Source organism: Eubalaena glacialis, chromosome 5 (assembly GCF_028564815.1).
Source record: "Eubalaena glacialis isolate mEubGla1 chromosome 5, mEubGla1.1.hap2.+ XY, whole genome shotgun sequence".
NCBI classification, from domain to species: domain Eukaryota; kingdom Metazoa; phylum Chordata; class Mammalia; order Artiodactyla; family Balaenidae; genus Eubalaena; species Eubalaena glacialis.
In genome coordinates this window covers 28,464,096-28,481,810 of record NC_083720.1, presented here as the reverse complement: position 1 = coordinate 28,481,810, position 17,715 = coordinate 28,464,096, and the positions used below count along the sequence as shown (strand labels likewise).

At 33.3% G+C, this 17,715-nt stretch overlaps 1 protein-coding gene across 1 annotated transcript in view; it reads left to right on the top strand.

Annotated features, from left to right (window-relative positions):
• The window catches only part of AP1AR (adaptor related protein complex 1 associated regulatory protein), a 34,991-nt gene extending 17,522 nt beyond the window's left edge, over window positions 1–17,469 (top strand). Inside the window, exons 2-10 of the mRNA XM_061191146.1 lie at window positions 1,423–1,471; window positions 1,965–1,991; window positions 4,916–4,941; window positions 7,290–7,386; window positions 8,566–8,664; window positions 10,629–10,687; window positions 11,512–11,585; window positions 12,667–12,795; window positions 15,600–17,469. Coding sequence (XP_061047129.1) covers window positions 1,423–1,471; window positions 1,965–1,991; window positions 4,916–4,941; window positions 7,290–7,386; window positions 8,566–8,664; window positions 10,629–10,687; window positions 11,512–11,585; window positions 12,667–12,795; window positions 15,600–15,865 — 826 coding nt within the window. The 3' untranslated portion in view covers window positions 15,866–17,469. The remainder of the gene's footprint in view (window positions 1–1,422; window positions 1,472–1,964; window positions 1,992–4,915; window positions 4,942–7,289; window positions 7,387–8,565; window positions 8,665–10,628; window positions 10,688–11,511; window positions 11,586–12,666; window positions 12,796–15,599) is intronic.
• Window positions 17,470–17,715: the final 246 nt, after the last annotated feature.

Here is a 17,715-nt window from a genome sequence, read left to right as displayed (position 1 = left end):
TAACCCCAGGATTCTTCCCATCTCTCAAAGGGGTGCTTTTTGCTCAAGAGTCCTGACACATTAGGAACCTATAGTGTGATTTTGGATCCCCATGGGAGGATGGGGGGTCTTCTGTGCCATCAATTTAGGCAGCAATAACAGGATCCACATTATAAGTGAAAGTCTTAAAATTTCCTGGTACTTCCAGTAGTAAAGGAGCTTGAGGGGCTCTGTCCTGTACCAGGTTTCATACTATAATAGTTAGAGAACATATAGTTAACAGAATGTGGTGATATCTTTGGAGCAGATATAACAAAGGAGATGCTTATTTGACTACATGTAAGTTTCACTAGTAGGAGCAGAAGATAATAACCAGAATTTTTAAATTTCAGCTTTATTGAGGTATAACTGACAAAATTGTAAGACATTTAAAGTATACATTGTGGTGATTTGATATATGTATACGTTGTGAGGAGAAATTAAAATTAAAGTCAATATTTCACCCTAGTTGGAAAAATTAATGTAATGGATTATTTGGTTGATGTATATGTGATGTACATTGTTTTTCATTTTCTTTCTTTTATTTGTGCAGGCATGGGATGAGAATAAAAAGCACCTAAGCTTTTTTTTTTTTTTTTTAAATACAGAGTAGTATGTATATCTTTTTTTTTAAATTTTTTTTTATTTTTGGCTGTGTTGGATCTTCGTTTCTGTGCGAGGACTTTCTCTAGTTGTGGTGAGCGGGGGCCACTCTTCATCGCGGTGCGCGGTCCTCTCACTGTCACGGCCTGTCTTGTTGCGGAGCACAGGCTCCAAACGCTCAGGCTCAGTAGTTGTGGCTCACAGACCTAGTTGCTCTGTGGCATGTGGGATCTTCCCAGACCAGGGCTCGAACCCGTGTCCCCTGCATTGGCAGGCAGATTCTCAACCACTGCACCACCAGGGAAACCCCAGCACCTAAGCTTTATATAAACATATATGATCCCAGCATCTAGAGATAACTACTCTTCGCATATTGGCGTATATCTTTTTTAGATTTTTGTTGTTTTGCAAATGTTTAACAAAATTGGGAACATGCTCTTATACATTATTTAACACAGCAGTACTTTAACAAGATATTTTTCTTGATACAGTAAAAATAATGAGATAAAGTTTTAAATTTAATTGTATTCTGTTCTATGTAGTAAATATAGTAAATTAACTTATTATTACAGGTGTAGAAAATATTAGGACCAATAGAAAAATATTGGTTGACTAAACACTTTTAAACCCACAACTAAGTTTAAAAATCTGGAGTGTTTATATTCTTATGTAAGTTTAGTGGTTTCTTTTTGTAAATATGATACTATATATTGGAGAATTAAAAGTTGCTTTTGAGGAAATGTTTTTATGCCACAGGATTGATTGTAGTTTTTAAAGTTGTTTTCCTGTTTTTCTTCCCAGATCCAAGTATTTTAGAACATGCTCAAGAGGTGAGCACTTAACTATAGAGGTAAGTAGAGTCGTAAATCTGATTGAATAAAACTACCTTCGGAAGGGCAGGAGAGACACTTTTTTTTAAGTAAGGGGAAGGCTCTGTACCTAAATTTAGTATGGACTATTTATATTTCAATATTATTGATACTAGTGAATAGGGAGAGAATTGGAGTGGTGGGGGAAGCATGAATAGGGAGAACAAGTTTGCAAAAGATTATGATCCCATTCTTCTAGTAGAATTGTTATTTCTACTTAAGAAGTGGTGGGTTTTTTTGTTTATTTTTGTCTTTTTTCTGCCCTACACAACTGAGGGAGAGGGTACACTTCTATCAATTATAGTGGCTTATAGTAACCAGTGATTCTAGAGACAGATCATTGGTCTGCCCTAGTAGAGGTGTGGCAGAATCAAAACAGCAAGTTGATTTTGAGCAACTCCACTGTATAATTTTTTGTGAGATATGTACCTTAGACAAATATTCATCCTAACACTCACTTTCTTGTTGTTTCAGTTTGAGAATCTAGTAGAAAGTGATGAAGTAAGTATTTTCACAGCAGTATAAAATCCATATTTGTTCTCATTAGTCATAAGTTCTGACAATTTTTTTTTTTAGTTTTTATTATATTATCTTTTATTTTAGAATTTTTAATTCTTAGTTGTTATTTTTACTTTTTAGTCCCTTATCGTTTCCTTCTTTTACTAATTTATATTAGCAAATTATTCAGAATTTTCTATTATTTAACATATGTAATACTATATATACTACATATATATTATATATAGTTTCATATATCAGTTATGTATTATATGTGTGTGTGTGTATATGTATACATATATATAAAACAGGTTTTTGAAGTATTCTGTAGAACTTGAGGAACGTTAAAAAAAGATATTTCTAACATCTTGCCATCTTACCTAAGGTAAAATTCCTCAACAATCCAGAGTAGACCCATTGTTTGACCATAGTTTTTATAGATTTCTGAGGGTAGAATTTATACATGTTTGTTCTACAATCACTTTCTGACTTTAGCCATTATCTTTTTTATAAGTTATTCTTTTTGTTGATTTTTGTATTTCACCTCATCTAAAAATCAATTTTAAGATGCATCCCAAGTACAGAAATGTTAAAATGGAAAAAAAAAAAGTACATTTTAGAATTAGTGAAATATGGTATATATTTCTTATGCACTGGTATAGTTAGAAGAGTTTTAGTTTGTGTGTTAATTTCCAACTTTGCTAAACTAATTATATGAGTTTGTGTAAATTATTTAACCTGCCTTGGGCCTACTTTCCACATCTCTAAAGTGAATTTGACTAGAAGAACATTGCAAGTTTTTTTTTTTCTTCATCATTTTTGTTTTCTAAGGAAAGAGAAAAATGTATTAAACCAAATTTAAATTATTCTTTAGCCCAGCATTTCCCAGAGTGTGTGCAGAATACTAGTCTCAGAGTGTAAATTGGCATATTAAAGGTTCTGGGAAGAACTATTAGAGAAATTGTTAAAGAACTGTTAAAGAACATTATTTAAACTTGTCCAATTTAGCATTTCCCAAATTAATTTGGGTATAAATCCATTTTTAAAATAGTAATACATATTTATTATTATCTGGTAGAATATATTTGAGGACCTGTCTTAGCCTTTTGTTTCCCAGTAAAATTTCTCCCAAATATTTTAGTGTTTCATAGAATCTCATTTCTTTCCCTTTTCAGAAGTAGCATTAATTTTGTGTTTTTTTTTTTTTTTTAATAAATTTTTATTTATTTATTTATTTTTGGCTGCGTTGGGTCTTCGTTGCTGTGTGCGGGCTTTCTCTAGTTGCGGCGAGGGCTACCCTTGGTTGTGGCGTGCGGGCTTCTCATTGCAGTGGCTTCTCTTGTTGTGGAGCACAGGCTCTAGGCTTGTGGGCTCTAGAGCGCAGGCTCAGTAGTTGTGGCACATGGGCTTAGTTGCTCTGCGGCATGTGGGATCTTCCCGGACCAGGGCTCGAACCCGTGGCCCCTGCATTGGCAGGCGGATTCTTAACCACTGCGTCACCAGGGAAGCCCTGTGTATTTTTTTAAACAAACACTTAACATGATATTTTTAAAGTTTCTGACAAGTACTAAATGTAAGATTTCTGTTAACCTTCAATATAGTTCATCCCCCCATCATACAGCTTTTTAAAGGAATGTGTGATTCCAAGTGTTTTCCTAAGGTGCGTTTTGTTTGGTCTGAGTTTATTTGTTTGTTTGTTTGTTTTGCTAACCAGTCTTTTCCTCTCTCATGTCATAGTTAGTGTTTGGTTTAGTTGAATGTCACATCCTGCTTTGTAGTGCTTTTTCCTAAGTTAATTTGGACCATTTGAAATTTTATTTCTGCTGTTACTTAGTCATATATTTTAATTGTGAGATGTGAATAGCACAAATGTGTAAGAAATGCATAAATCCAAATCAGTCTTGAAAGTAGTTACAGTTTGCTTTGGAGGAAAAAAACTATAGGTAATTTCAGAATCCCACGAAAGAGAACAAAAGCAGTCTCGTTATTTGTGGTAGTTACATTCTATGAGTTGCCGTGAATACTGAATTAGTGGATACTGGAACATTACTCCTAGGGGAAATATAGAATTAGCTTCCTACAAGCTTCTGATCACAACATTTTCATCAACTGATCAATATATAACCTTGTTTTATGTTTCTGTTTGACACCTTATTTTAATGTATATTATTGATTCATTAACTTTGAACTCACTACCAACAGCACTAATAATTCATGCCTGAATGAAGCTTATCTAACACATGTATGTGTAGGCACATGTAGGCATGTCACACCTTCTTATGATTAGGAACAATAGACAGCACTTCAGCACTACACATGGGGATCATTTTAAACAGCAAAATCAGGAACAAAAAAGCACAAAAATGCAAAAAGTGACACTGCATAGGCTGCAAAGAGGGCACAGTAAGAGTGCCGAAACAGGAAGGCAGAGCATCACCTTCTACTTCAATTGGGAATGTGTATGTCAGGCAACCAGATTTGCATGCCCATGAATGACCATAAGAGTGAGGGGAGCATTGGTTTTGATGTTGGAAATAAATTTTAACTCATTGGTGAATTTGCAAATCCAGAATCTGCGAATAAAGAAGATCGATTGTAAATGATGAGAACATAGAGAATATGTTCTCTAGTACCATCTTGAACCCAGAAGGTCATTTGGTGTAGAGTAAATATTTGTTATAAAAAATTAGGAAATGTCCAACAATTGGTTGCTATATAATTAAGATAGTTATTAAACTAAATTTTGCCTTTGAGAAATAGTAAAATGTTAAAGCTTTTTGTTTAAAACACTTTTAATAATGAAATTTGTTACCAAGGTAAAATAGATAAGCAGAAAATATTTTGATTAAATAAAAATTTTATTGGCTTGCCTTAAATAGAATTCAGCTAGTGAAATTTGTATAATTGTTTAATTAATTCTTGCACAGGGGGAAAGCCCAGGAAGCAATCATAGGTAAGGCTTTTTTTTTTTTTTTTTTAATAAAACAAACGACTTCTTTGTGAACTATAAGAAGCTCTCTGAAAATCCAAGCTCTGTCATTTGCTTGCTTTGAGGCATTGAACAGTTTACATTTCAGGACCTTGGTTTTCTCTTTCTATAAGATTGAGGCAAATAATAACATATCTCAAAAGGTTGTTTTGAACATTAAAGAATTTAATCTACATAAGTGCCTAAGTGCTTTCCTACTGAACCTAAGTTGTTATGTGTATTTTAGTTTAAAAAACCTATTTAATATATTAATATTGATAAGTACATTTCTTTGAATTTGTAAAACTTTATCCCCCCCCTTTTGCTTCCTTATGACATTCTAAAACTTGTTTTACTAATCATGTTTTTTACTTTATATAAGTAATACCTCAAAAAACAAACAAACAAAAAGCCCTAGGCAGAAGTTAGGGCTAAAGGAACAAAAGTAGGAGGAGACATTACCTTATACATGGCTGGTTATAACCATGATAATTATCAAGACCTGAAGTTGGGGAAGGGGGAGGAAGTGGGGTGATTGGAGCAGGGAGAGAGAGCAGTTGGTCTGAAGACTGAATAGGCAGACACTAGAAGAGGATTCAGAAGATAGCCAAGAAGCAGTGGGCAAAAAGAACCAGGAGAGCATAGAAAGCCAAGGGAGGAGGTAGAGACAGACTGACAGATGGAATGGAGGGAATGGTCAGCATTGCCACATGAAACTGAAGAAATAATATAAGGACTTAAACTGTCTCATATTTGGCAACATAGAAGCCATTGATTACCTTTGTTAGAGTTAGTAGAGCGATGAAAGCAGAGGCAGACTGTTGTGAGTTGATGAGAGAATGGGAAGTAAGGACGTAGAAGGGAAGAGAAACACAGTTGTTAGGAGCAAGGAGCTAGACTACTTGGGTTCAAATTCTAGCTTTGCCACATACTATATGACTTACTTGGACATAATCTGTCTTCATCTCATTTCCCTCATATGTATGATCTCTGTATCTACCTTACAGGGTTGTTTGGAGAATTAAAATTAGTCAATATATGTAAAGCACATAGAAAAGAACCTGACACATAGTAAGTGCTAGATGTGCTATCAATAAACTTTTAATTTCAGACATTTTGGCTGAAATGGGAAGGAGAGAGGGAGCAGTAGTTAGAGATAGGTATAGGTCAAATGAAAGTTTTTCCTTCTTCCTTTCTTCTTTCCTTCCTTTCTTCCAATCTTCACAAGGAAGAGAGGTGAAAACAGACAAAAAGAGTAGACTAAAGAAAAGAGGTACTAATTGATGAAGCAATGTCCCACAGAATTCTCTGGAGTGAAGGTGGTATGGGGTGGCATCAGTGATGAATGAATCAAGTATAAGTGTGACAGGTGACCTTGAACAAATTAAGGAATACCACCTCTTTAGAGGAAGGAGGGAAGAGTAGGGAGGATAGACTTAGGTAAGAGGAGGACTGGCAAGAAGTTGAGGGATTTGATGGTTGGAGACATGCTCGTCATGTCTCAGAGTGGGGTGAAATTGACTTCTAAGAGAAAAGAGTTTGAATGAAGAACTTAAGGAGTGTGTTTGTGAAGATTTTGAAGTAGTTAGCATAGGATGTGAGAGGGAGTTGGCCATGTATAAGTAAAGGGTTATTGCTAGGGGCAGAGGGCCAAACAGATGTTGGATTTTCTCTCGCAGCTCTCAGCAGAAAGAGCTAATCATGGAAATGATCCAAGGTCAGAGAATGAGTAATCTGGGTGAATAAGGCATAATGACAGGTGTGCAGGAAGGCGAGTATGTGGGTGAGAAAGTACTTCAGATTTGCCACAGAGTCCACACTGGTTGTAAGTGAAGTAAAGCCAGGAGATGATCAGGATCGATAAACTGAGAGAAAAGGGAGGATCAAGGGCCTGGGGTGGTTAGAGGGATTGAGCAGGATAAATAGAAGGGCAGTGGGTATGAGAGTTAAGAGTTCCAAAATGATATGAGGGCTGAGATCAAAGTATAGTATACTGAAGTTTATATTTTATGATGAACATTTTGGGATATAGTCAGATGGCTGAAGAGCCAAAGGAAAGGGAATCCACATTTCTTTAAAGTTGATTATAGGGCTAAAAAAAGGTACTCTGATAGTATATCATCTTATTCAACTTATATGCCAAATTATAACAAGTATTAGAATGTATGATTTTTTACTCTAACAATTGAAATCACAGCATCAAATTGCTTTAATACATTTTTGACAGTAAAATTTCAGAATTTCACTGATTTTATGAGTATTTTATTTAACTTGGACTCATCAGCACTTTTTTTTTCCTTTTCTTTCTTTTTCTGCCTTATTTTTCTCTGTAGGCCTCTTACTGAGGAAGAAATTGTTGCCCTAAGAGAGAAGCGTTATGATTCTATTGTTGAAAAACAGAAAGATCTTGATATGAAAATCCAAAAAGAGGTAAATAGTCTTATGTTGCCTAAATATATATTATAATAAAGTCTCTGTTTATATGGGAAAAGTGTCATTAAATAATATATTGCATGTGAACACTCATTGGACCTAAATTTAGATATATAGAGGTGAAAATTATTTAAAAGTTAAAAAATTATTCCAGCCTATAATAATTTGGTTTAGTTTGGTTCAATTTATCAGAAATCATATGCTGCCAATAAGTGAAGAGAATACATTCTTCTGAAAATAATTTCTGAATTCACAAGTAGGGACTCTGGCAAGATACATGCACCTTTGTGTTTAAAACTAACTTTAAAAATTACTCTGTTTCACAATAAGTGGTTTATTTTTTTTAATCTTTTTTTTTGTCTTGGATTTATTTATTCTTAGTAAGTGAACCAAGTACTTCTAACAATCGTAAATGTTATATTTACTTTAATATATTTACAGAGGTGGCCTGTAATTATAGTTTTGCATTCACTAAATGGAATTAGTCATATCCCATTATACATTTAAAAATAGTCTGTTTAATCACCAATTAGTGATTTCAACAGCATTAACTTAAGCTACACAATAGATGCTAATATTAGGCTAAAGAAAAATGTGTTGAAATTTGATTTTTAAATTTGATTTGACTTGCAGTAGATTATCATTAAAGCAATTCGTATGCTATTATGAATGGCAGGAACTTAAATTTGGAAGTAATTTTTTAATAACTTGATGGTAATAAAACACAGGACATGTGTATCAATGCACCATGAACTTTGTGAAAGCTTACTTGGCTTTGGTAGGCAGTGATATGATTGACCTTAGTTTTAAAGACCTTGGACTAAGGAGGGCCCAAACCATGAAACTAATCAGGGTGATCGGCATTGGAACGATTGTTGAGAATGAACATCACTGTATATTCTAAAGAAAGAAACAGTTTTGTATTTATGCAAACTAGATGCTCTACTTTATAATTCAACTTCTAAAGAATTCTGTAACATGTTTGGTATCATTTGAATTATTTTGTAAATAGAGAAATTGAGAAATCACAGAAATTTTAATTCTATTATGCTTTGTAGAGCTCAGTTATTTTTTTTAATAATTTATTTTTTATTTTATAAATAGAAACATTTTATTTTTAGAGCAGTTAGACAGGTTCTGATTTTTGTTAATCCTTATTGTTTTGTTCATGTACAGTTAGCCTTACAAGAAGAGAAGTTAAGACTAGAAGAAGAAGCTTTATACGCTGCACAGCGTGAAGCAGCCAGGGCAGCAAAGCAGCGAAAGCTCTTGGAGGTGAGGGGAAAAGACCCCGACATATATTAGGGCTGCTTTTCTCCTGATTTTCTTTGACAAATCTTAGTTGGGACTTTTTTCCCCTAGAATCAAGGGCTTCTTGTTTAACAACAAATGTATTTATTCCTATACTCGTAGGAATTTTAAAGGCAAATTAGTTGGTCTTTAACAGCTAGAAATAACATCAAATTATATGCTTGATACTGAATGCTGTTTACCTTTAAATTACCAGAAGCTAATTCTTGTTTATCCCAAAAATGAACTTTATACTTTTCCAAAATTCAGCATTCTTTTGGAAAAATAAATATACTCTTAGATGAAACATTGTAAAACTAGCCTTTAAATATCATTTCTGCAGCATTTTTTAGTTTATTTTTGTGAGTTTTTTTTTTTTTAACAATTTCTTGAACTGCTAGACTTTCTTATACTTCCTAAAATTGGGTAAGCTGAGCAATTTTGCCCCATAGGAATACTCTGTATTTCTCATCTTTATACTTGTGTCTTTGGGAGATTGGGAGTTTGGGTCTTGGGAAATCTTTGATGTGTTATCAGAAAAAACAACAGATTTATCATATCTTACCATGCTGTATTCAAACATGGCATTGTCATAATGCCAGACAGCTATTAATAATAGACATTTATGGAGCCCTGGCTAAGTGTCAGGAACTGTTCTGATCAGTTTACATGTTTTACCTTGTTTAATCGTCACAACAATCCTAGGAGAAAGGTAGTGTTCTCAATCCCCATTTTATAGGTGATGAAACCAAGGGACAGAGATGTTAAGTAACTTAAGATCCTACAGCTAATAAATGGCAGAGCCAGAATTCAAGCACTGCTTAGCCACTTTTCTATTTAGTATCTTCCTCCATCTTTTGCCTGTGTGAACTCTACTGCAGTGTTAACTGAAGTGTAGTACAAGGCTTATGTCACATAATAATTACTGTAACTTAGATGAACTAAAAAATCATGTATCATGTTTCTGTGTGGTATCTATGGGATCCGTGCTCTTCATCTCTCTCTCTCTCTCTCTCTTTTTTTTTTTCCTTTTTTTTTTTGGTGTTTCAGCAGATTAATTAGATTATGTGAGGGAGTATCTTTTTTATTTTTATTTTTTAGTAAGTTCTAAGTAATGGGAAAGTTTAAAAATTAACTCACCTACTAAGAAAGGAAAGTATTTTTCTGGTTATAATTTAGACATCTCTTTTTGCTATAATAAATTCTCTGCTGCTCACCTTTTAAAGACTAAAATGATTCCATATGCAAAATCTGAGTTCTTGAGTTTTTTCTTCCTTGAATAAATATTGATATGGGAACACATAGCAGCCTGTACAACATATGTGACACACAAAGATATACAGATACATGCAAATTCATTTGATTTTAACAGTAGCCCTATGAATTTGCTAGGACAGTATTATAGCCATCTGTAATTTACAGATGAAGAAACAGAAAATAAAGGACATGCCAGGGACATACAGTAATAACTGTCAGAGCCATAACTCTGACAGGTTTTCTAAATCCTTTGTTTTTATTATTTCTGAGTCAAGCCAGCCAGGTCTTTTAGATCTTTTGTTTAATTGCTACTTATTTCACCCAAAATAGAACTTCATATACCATTTTAACTATTACTTTCTTACCCCTCATCTTTCCAGTTATTAGAAGTTCTTAGGTGTAATAAGGAAGTCAGATACACCAATATATATTTTTAAAGTTATTTTTTAATAACAGTATGAATATTCTGACCACTTAAGGATTATACACTGAAAAATTGAGAGAAATTCTACCCATGAATAAGAGGACATAGAAGTGGACAGTGATTAAGGGAAAAAAAACTTCAATAGAATAACTTTTAAAGTTTTTATTTCCCTGAAACTAGAAAATAACACTTTTTGGCATTGCATGAATAGTGTTAAAAAACATAATTTTACAACAGAGTGATTTTGTGTTGCATTATGTTTCCAAAGCAAGAAAGACAGAGAGTTGTGCAGCAATACCATCCTTCAAACAATGGAGAATATCAAAGGTAAATAGTGAAATACACTTCTTCCCTTTGTGGTAGAAAATATTATTTCCAAAGAGAACACAGTTCATCTCTGGATGCTTATATACATATTCATGTGTATATGTTGCATAAAAAATGATTGCTTCTTGAAGACACTTGTAAGAATACTGAGAACATTTGCTTTCTTTATGTTGGAAAATGATCATCATTTATTTTAAATTGACTTTATTGCATTCTTAAGAGTGGTCACATCTTTCATACAGAATATGATGCAATAGCACACTGAATGCCTTTGGATAAATTGTTTATGCCTTGGTTGTTTGTGTTTTCCTTAGCTCCTCTCTTTTCTTATAATAAAGTTTATGTGTGATCTTTTTTTGTTGTTTTTGGCTGTGCCATGGGGCATGCGGCACCTTAGTTCCCTGATCAGGGATCAAACCTGTGCCCCCTGCATTGGGAACAAGGAGTCTTAATCACTGAACCGCCAGTGAAGTCCCTGTGTGATCATTTTTTAGAAGATACATTTCAATGTCACACTTCCAGGAGTATTTCCTACTCGCTCAAATAAAATTGTTCATGCTTCATTATTGTAAATTACAAGTTAGACTTATGGCTAAGCTTTGGATTTTGACTTCAAGACTAACCAAAATCTTATTATTTTTCAGTTTATTGCTAGCATTAGGAAAAGTAAGACCTGTTTTGACTAGGTTATTCTAATTGTACAGCAATTATGAATTTGTGTGGGATAGACCTTTTCAAACCAAAATGCCATCATTTAACTTAAGCATGAATTATGTTGTATCTACTATGAATATATTAAAAAAATTATTTCACTTTTATTACAGTTCAGGACCAGAAGATGACTTTGAATCTTGTTTGAGAAATATAAAGTCACAGTATGAAGTTTTTCGAAGTAGTAGTAAGTCTTTTAAAATATCTGCGTTCATTTTAAGGTTACTTTATGCCACGTTAAACAGATAATTGAAGATTCTGGCTCTGTTTTTCGAGAAGAACTTCCTGCCCTTCAATTTGTGTTGCCCAAATAAGTCAATTAACTAGTCCTTAATTATACAATTTTATTTTTCCTTTTTAAAAAGGAGTTGGAGAAACAGGAACAGACTCACAGATACAGAGAACAGACTGATGGTTGCCAGTGGAGGGGGGAAGGGGGAGGGATTGATTGGGAGTTTGGGGTTAGCAGATGCAAACTATTATATATAGAATGGATAAACAACAAGGGCCTACTGTATAGCACAGGGAACTATATTTGATATCTCATAATAAACCATAATGGAAAAGAATATGAAAAAATATATATGTATTAACTAAATCACTTTGCTGTACAGCAGAAATTAACACAACATTGTAAATCAACTATACTTCAATAATATAAATTTTAAAAATAAAAAAATAATAGGAGTTGGAGCAAAGAAAAACCTCAGGCTATTTCTGTAGATATGTATAGGGAATCAGGAATTCCTTTTTCCATTTCCACTCTGATCTCACCTCTCCTTCTCCCAGAAAAGGGAAGTAGGTACACAAAAGTGTATTTATTTTACTTACTACAAATTAATTTAGAAGATTAAACTTTTCTCCAAGTTTCAAAAGTCAAAACTCCTATTCTCCCCAGATACGGAAGCATAATAGTGGTTCCTTTTGAAAATATAGGCTGCTTTTCATTTATCATTTTTATTTTTTCATTTTTTTTTGCGCCTTTTTGTAATTGACTATTAAAAATACTGCCTAGAGTTCATCATATTTGAAAAATTTATAATTCATTTAAATTTGCATGTGTACTGTGCTATATGGCAAAAAAAAAAGTAAAAAGAAAGTGGGAAAAGCCCTTTATACTATTTCTAACAGAAACTTACCAATGTAATGATTTCAATAATTGTTTTTTATGATGTTATGGTTTGAAGAGAGATAATTATTGCAAAATAAATGGTTGTAGTAAAAGAGTATAGCTCACCACATCTAACTGTATTTGGTGTATATTCTAGGACTCTCATCAGATGCCACAGTTTTGACACCAAATACAGAAAGCAGTTGTGATTTAATGACCAAAACTAAATCAACTAGTGGAAATGATGACAGCACATCTTTAGATCTAGAATGGGAAGATGAAGAAGGTATTTTATATTTACAATTTTACCTGAATATTTTTATTTGTGTTAATTTATAGAAATCTACTTTGTATTTTACTTTATTTAAACTGAAAGGAATGCAAGGCCTTGAAAAATCAGTGTAAAAATTTCTTAGACTCTTATATTATTAGTGATTATCATTTGTTGTAAATTGTTTAGAAAGTTTCTTAATTTTTTTTTTTATTGTTTTTATTTTTGGCTGCATTGGTCTTTGTCGCTGCGCATGGGTTTTTCTCTAGTTGCAGCGAGCGGGGGCTACTCTTTGTTGCGGTACATGGGCTTCTTATTGCGATGGCTTTTCTTGTTGCGGAGCACGGGCTCTAGGTGTGTGGGCTTCAATAGCTGTGGCACACGGGCTCTAGGGCACAGGCTCAGTAGTTGTGGCGCACAGGCTTAGTTGCTCGGCGGCATGTGGGATCTTCCCGGACCAGGGATCAAACCCGTGTCCCCTGCATTGACAGGTGGATTCTTAACCACTGTGCCACCAGGGAAGTCTGAAAGTTGCTTAGTTCTTAGTGTTTCTTGAGATTTAGAAAATAAATGTTGTTTCTCATTTTAAGGTTTTTGTAATCCAGCCCATTTTACTCTGTAGGAATTACTGCCCGCTTGTGAGCAACCTAAAGCCAAAATTTAATTAACTTTTGGTTCATAATAAATAAGCAATTTGTTAGTTCTGTTGGTAGTACAAAAGCCGTAACACAGACATGAGTTTGAATTTTACCTGGTATGTCTTCCCAGCTGTAGTACTTTAGATAGGTTTCTTAATCTCTCTAAACTGTAGTTAGTTCATCATAAAAAGGGAATTATAAACCTACTTTCAAGAATGATAATTCACTATTATATACTGATGGTCTAAAAAAGCTTGGCTCATAATAGACAGTCAATAAATATTTGAACAAATTAAATCATGAATGTTAGGAGGATTAAATAAAATTTATATAAAACACCCAGAACATAGTGTGGCACATAGCAGGTACTCAAAATTATAGCTAAATGTGGACTTTTTTTTTTTTAATTTTTTTTTAAATATTCAGCTATTTCACTGAATAAGGCCCAAGTCTTTATTTTCATTTTAAGAAATAGGTAATCCCAAAAGGAAGAATCAGTTACAGAATATGGAACTTTAATTTTTTTTAATATTAAATATTAAATATTTCATAGAATTTTGAGATGGAATAGACCTTAGATATCCTCTAGTTGAGCCATTTGTTTTATCAATAAAGAAACTGAATAACTTTAGCAAAGATTGCATTAATTTACTTAAGTCTTCTCAGCTAAACACTGTTTCCCCAACCCTATACTTTTGTTATTGTGTATTTAGATCCCAATCTAGATTTTAAATTTATTTTTATTTTAGCATCTTGTTCAATTTGATCTAAAGCCTTTCAGGTCTTTTAATTCCTGATTTGTCATCCTCGCTGTATGCTAATCAAATTTTTAGATAACATGACTTTCAAGTTTGTTATTCAAGTTATTATAACAGAATTATTCAACTAGACTAGGTAGAGGACAGAACCCCTGTAGAAACCTGATGACGGCTAATCCAGCTTCCTTTAGACATATTATTCAATTAAATACAAATCCACAAACTTTTTTAGTCTCCAGCTCATATTTTTATTGTGTCTATAAGGATGATTTAGTTTGCTAGGTTGAGTGTGCGATTTTGGGGGAGTGACAGACAATAGTGATAGATTTATTATTATTTTTTTTAATGTATTTATTTGGCTGCACCGGGTCTTAGTTGCGGTATGTGGGATCTTTAGTTGCAACATGCGAGATCTAGTTCCCTGACCAGGGATCGAACCCCAGCCCCCTGCATTGAGAGCGTGGAGTCTTAACCACTGGACCACCAGGGAAGTCCCTAGATCTAAATGTTCTTTTATTATTGTAGGATCTGATTCTTTAAGCTCAGAAAACAAAATTATTGGGTGTGTCTAGAGATATTCTCTTATAATCTCTTTTCCTAGATTTTAATTCTATTAGCAGTGTTGATTCTGCACTCGCAAATTCAAATTTCTTTTCTGTCCTCCCTCTCTTCCTTCTGCCAAAATGATGTTTTTTTCTTCCACGATTTTTGACACTCACTTTACCGATCAATTTCTTTCTGTTCAGAATTAGATCTAGAACAGTTTCCCCTAGAAATGTCTCTACTTTGTTATACTAGAGTCAGACTAGCAAAAGAGCACAGACTTTGAAGCCAAACTGCATGAAATCTGTTTCTTGCCCCACCACTTCTATTGCTATGTGACCTTGGGCAAATCACTTTCCTCTTTCTGCCCTAGTTTCCTCAACTGCAGAATGGGGGATAATGATAGTACTGTACGTAACTTCATAGAGTTGTTGAGGATCAAATCAGTTAATATATGTCAAGTGCAAACAACGTTACCTGGAACCTAGTAAGTGCTGGAAATGTGTATATTGTTATCATTATCATTAGAGTTATTATTATCTCTGAGAAAGGAAATTGTCATCTAGGTAGGAAAGAAGTTTTGCAGACACACTAATTTGGCCATATAAGACTAATAGCAATTGAAATCCTCCATGCATTCTGCTTTACTTATGGCTCTTCAGAAATTTCATCTTACTAGATTACCAGTGTTGCATCAAAACTGTCCTTTGTTGAGTATTAATGTTCACTGTAGGATTATACCCTAACATTTCCCTTAAGAAAGGCTTCCGTATGACTGGCTTTTTAAGTTAATTCACAAATCAAGTCTGATAGTTTAAGTCTTTTAATATAGCTCTTTAAATCTTTACTGAGATTTCTAATAACCCTGCCCATATAATAGGAATGAATCGGATGCTTCCAATGAGAGAACGTTCCAAAACAGAGGAAGACATTCTCCAGGCAGCACTTAAGTATAGCAGCAAGAAGACTGGAAGTAATCCTACATCAGCCTCTGATGATTCCAACGGGCTGGAGTGGGAGAATGATTTTGTTAGTGCCGAAATGGATGATAATGGCAATTCCGAGTATTCTGGATTTGTAAATCCTGTATTAGAACTGTCTGATTCTGGCCTAAAGCAATATGATGTGGATCAACAAAAACGATAGGGAAAGATTGTGTGATCTTGTTTATCAGTTACGACCAAATGTTTAAAACCAACTAGAATGTATAAATGGTTGTGCTGAGCCTTTTTGTAAGAGGGGAAGTAAGAAACATGTTATAAATGCTTATTAGAAAGGAATAGGAATGATAGGTTATATCTGAATTGCTTCAGAATTAAGTGCAATTTCATCATCTGCCTTCTGCTTTTCAAAAACAATTTAATGGTTCTGTCATGTTATTAATTAAATTTCTTTAACTCTTTTCTTCATAGCAATCCTGTTTACTGTTTGTAGATTTTCAGCTTTTAAAATAGTTTTATTAATTTCACCTTGAATGCTTTCTTAACTCTGTTTCAGTAGCTAACTACGAAAATATTAAGGCATTTTGTGTTAATTCTCAGCAGATGTGAAGGGAGCATGAGGAGGGACTGCCAGATTCAGATTCAGAATAGTGTTCCCTTTTCCAGCATTATTTATTCCTATGACTTACTTAAATTTTATTATGTGATAGTAAGCACAATTAATTTGAGTAGATGACCCGAAAGAAAGGCCGAAGTATCAGTTTCTTTCTACACTTGTTGCATATCCTACTATAATAATGTTGACTCAATCTGAACAAAGTATGTGATATGTTAAAATAATCTTTCAGAGTTTGGACACTTAAAGTGAGTAATCAAAAGATATTTAAGAAAATATATATACTTAGGTTTTTCACTTCCTTTTCTGTGCCACTATAAATGAACATTGACTTCAATTGATATAGTAAATTTCTAACTGTCATTTTTAAAAATTCTGTATTTCCAATGAATGGTCTTGAAAGATTTTACACAGAACACATTCCCTGTGCGTGATTTATTAAGAAAGGAAAACCTGAAAAAGGTAATACGGGTATTTCAAAGTAAATAAAATCCTTTCTGGTATGAAAGAATCCATTGATTTTATTAAGCTTTCCTTTGCCTTGTAATACAAGGTGCTTTAATGGGATGGAACTAAGTAAATCAATATATATAACTGAATTTTACGATATACAGCTAACTTTTCTTTTCTCTAAAGTTTACGTTATCAATTTAAAAGGCCAAGGATATAAGACACTCCCTGATTGCTTGTCTTGATTTTGCTGAGGATTGAATATGACTTTAGTAAGCAAACTGTTTTTCAATTTTTCCTTAGTGTTTTTTTTTTTCTTTTTCTTGCAACAATGAGACTGCATGTTCTCGAAAATATAGGAAGGTCCAGATATAAATAGTAACTTAAAGTTCTTGCTATACTTTAAAAATATCATGTGGCCCTTTCAATATTTGAACTGCTGGGCAATGACATCTATAGTTTTGTCACCTTTTTTTATCTCATAGAAATAAATATGACACTTTAAATATGTAAATATATTAGGTAATGCTGTTATTTATGTCTCAACATAATTTAAGTTGTAGCTATGTCATTGGAACTATTTTAAAGATAATCTATATTCACGTTGCCTGTGTTATGCTTTTTAAAGTTTGTATACATCAGATGTATATTTTTGGTTTGGCATAAGCTACTATTGTAATTTTTCTTGGCATTTTGTTCATAAAGAATTTTTTGAAGGAATGGTATCTTCTCAAAGATTGTGAATAAACACATTTTTACATTTAAAAATAATAAATTATTTGATTATTACTAGTTTTACTCCATAAACATGCAACAGTTTTGACTCCTGACTTGTAATTATTTTATTAAGTCTGCTATGAAGACAAAAAGGAATGAATTGGTAAAGCAGGATGGAACTAAACTTGAAAATGTGTTTGAACTGCTAAGAAAAGGATATCAATTTTCCTGCTTTATATGTTTATAAAAAACACTAGAAATAACATTTATTC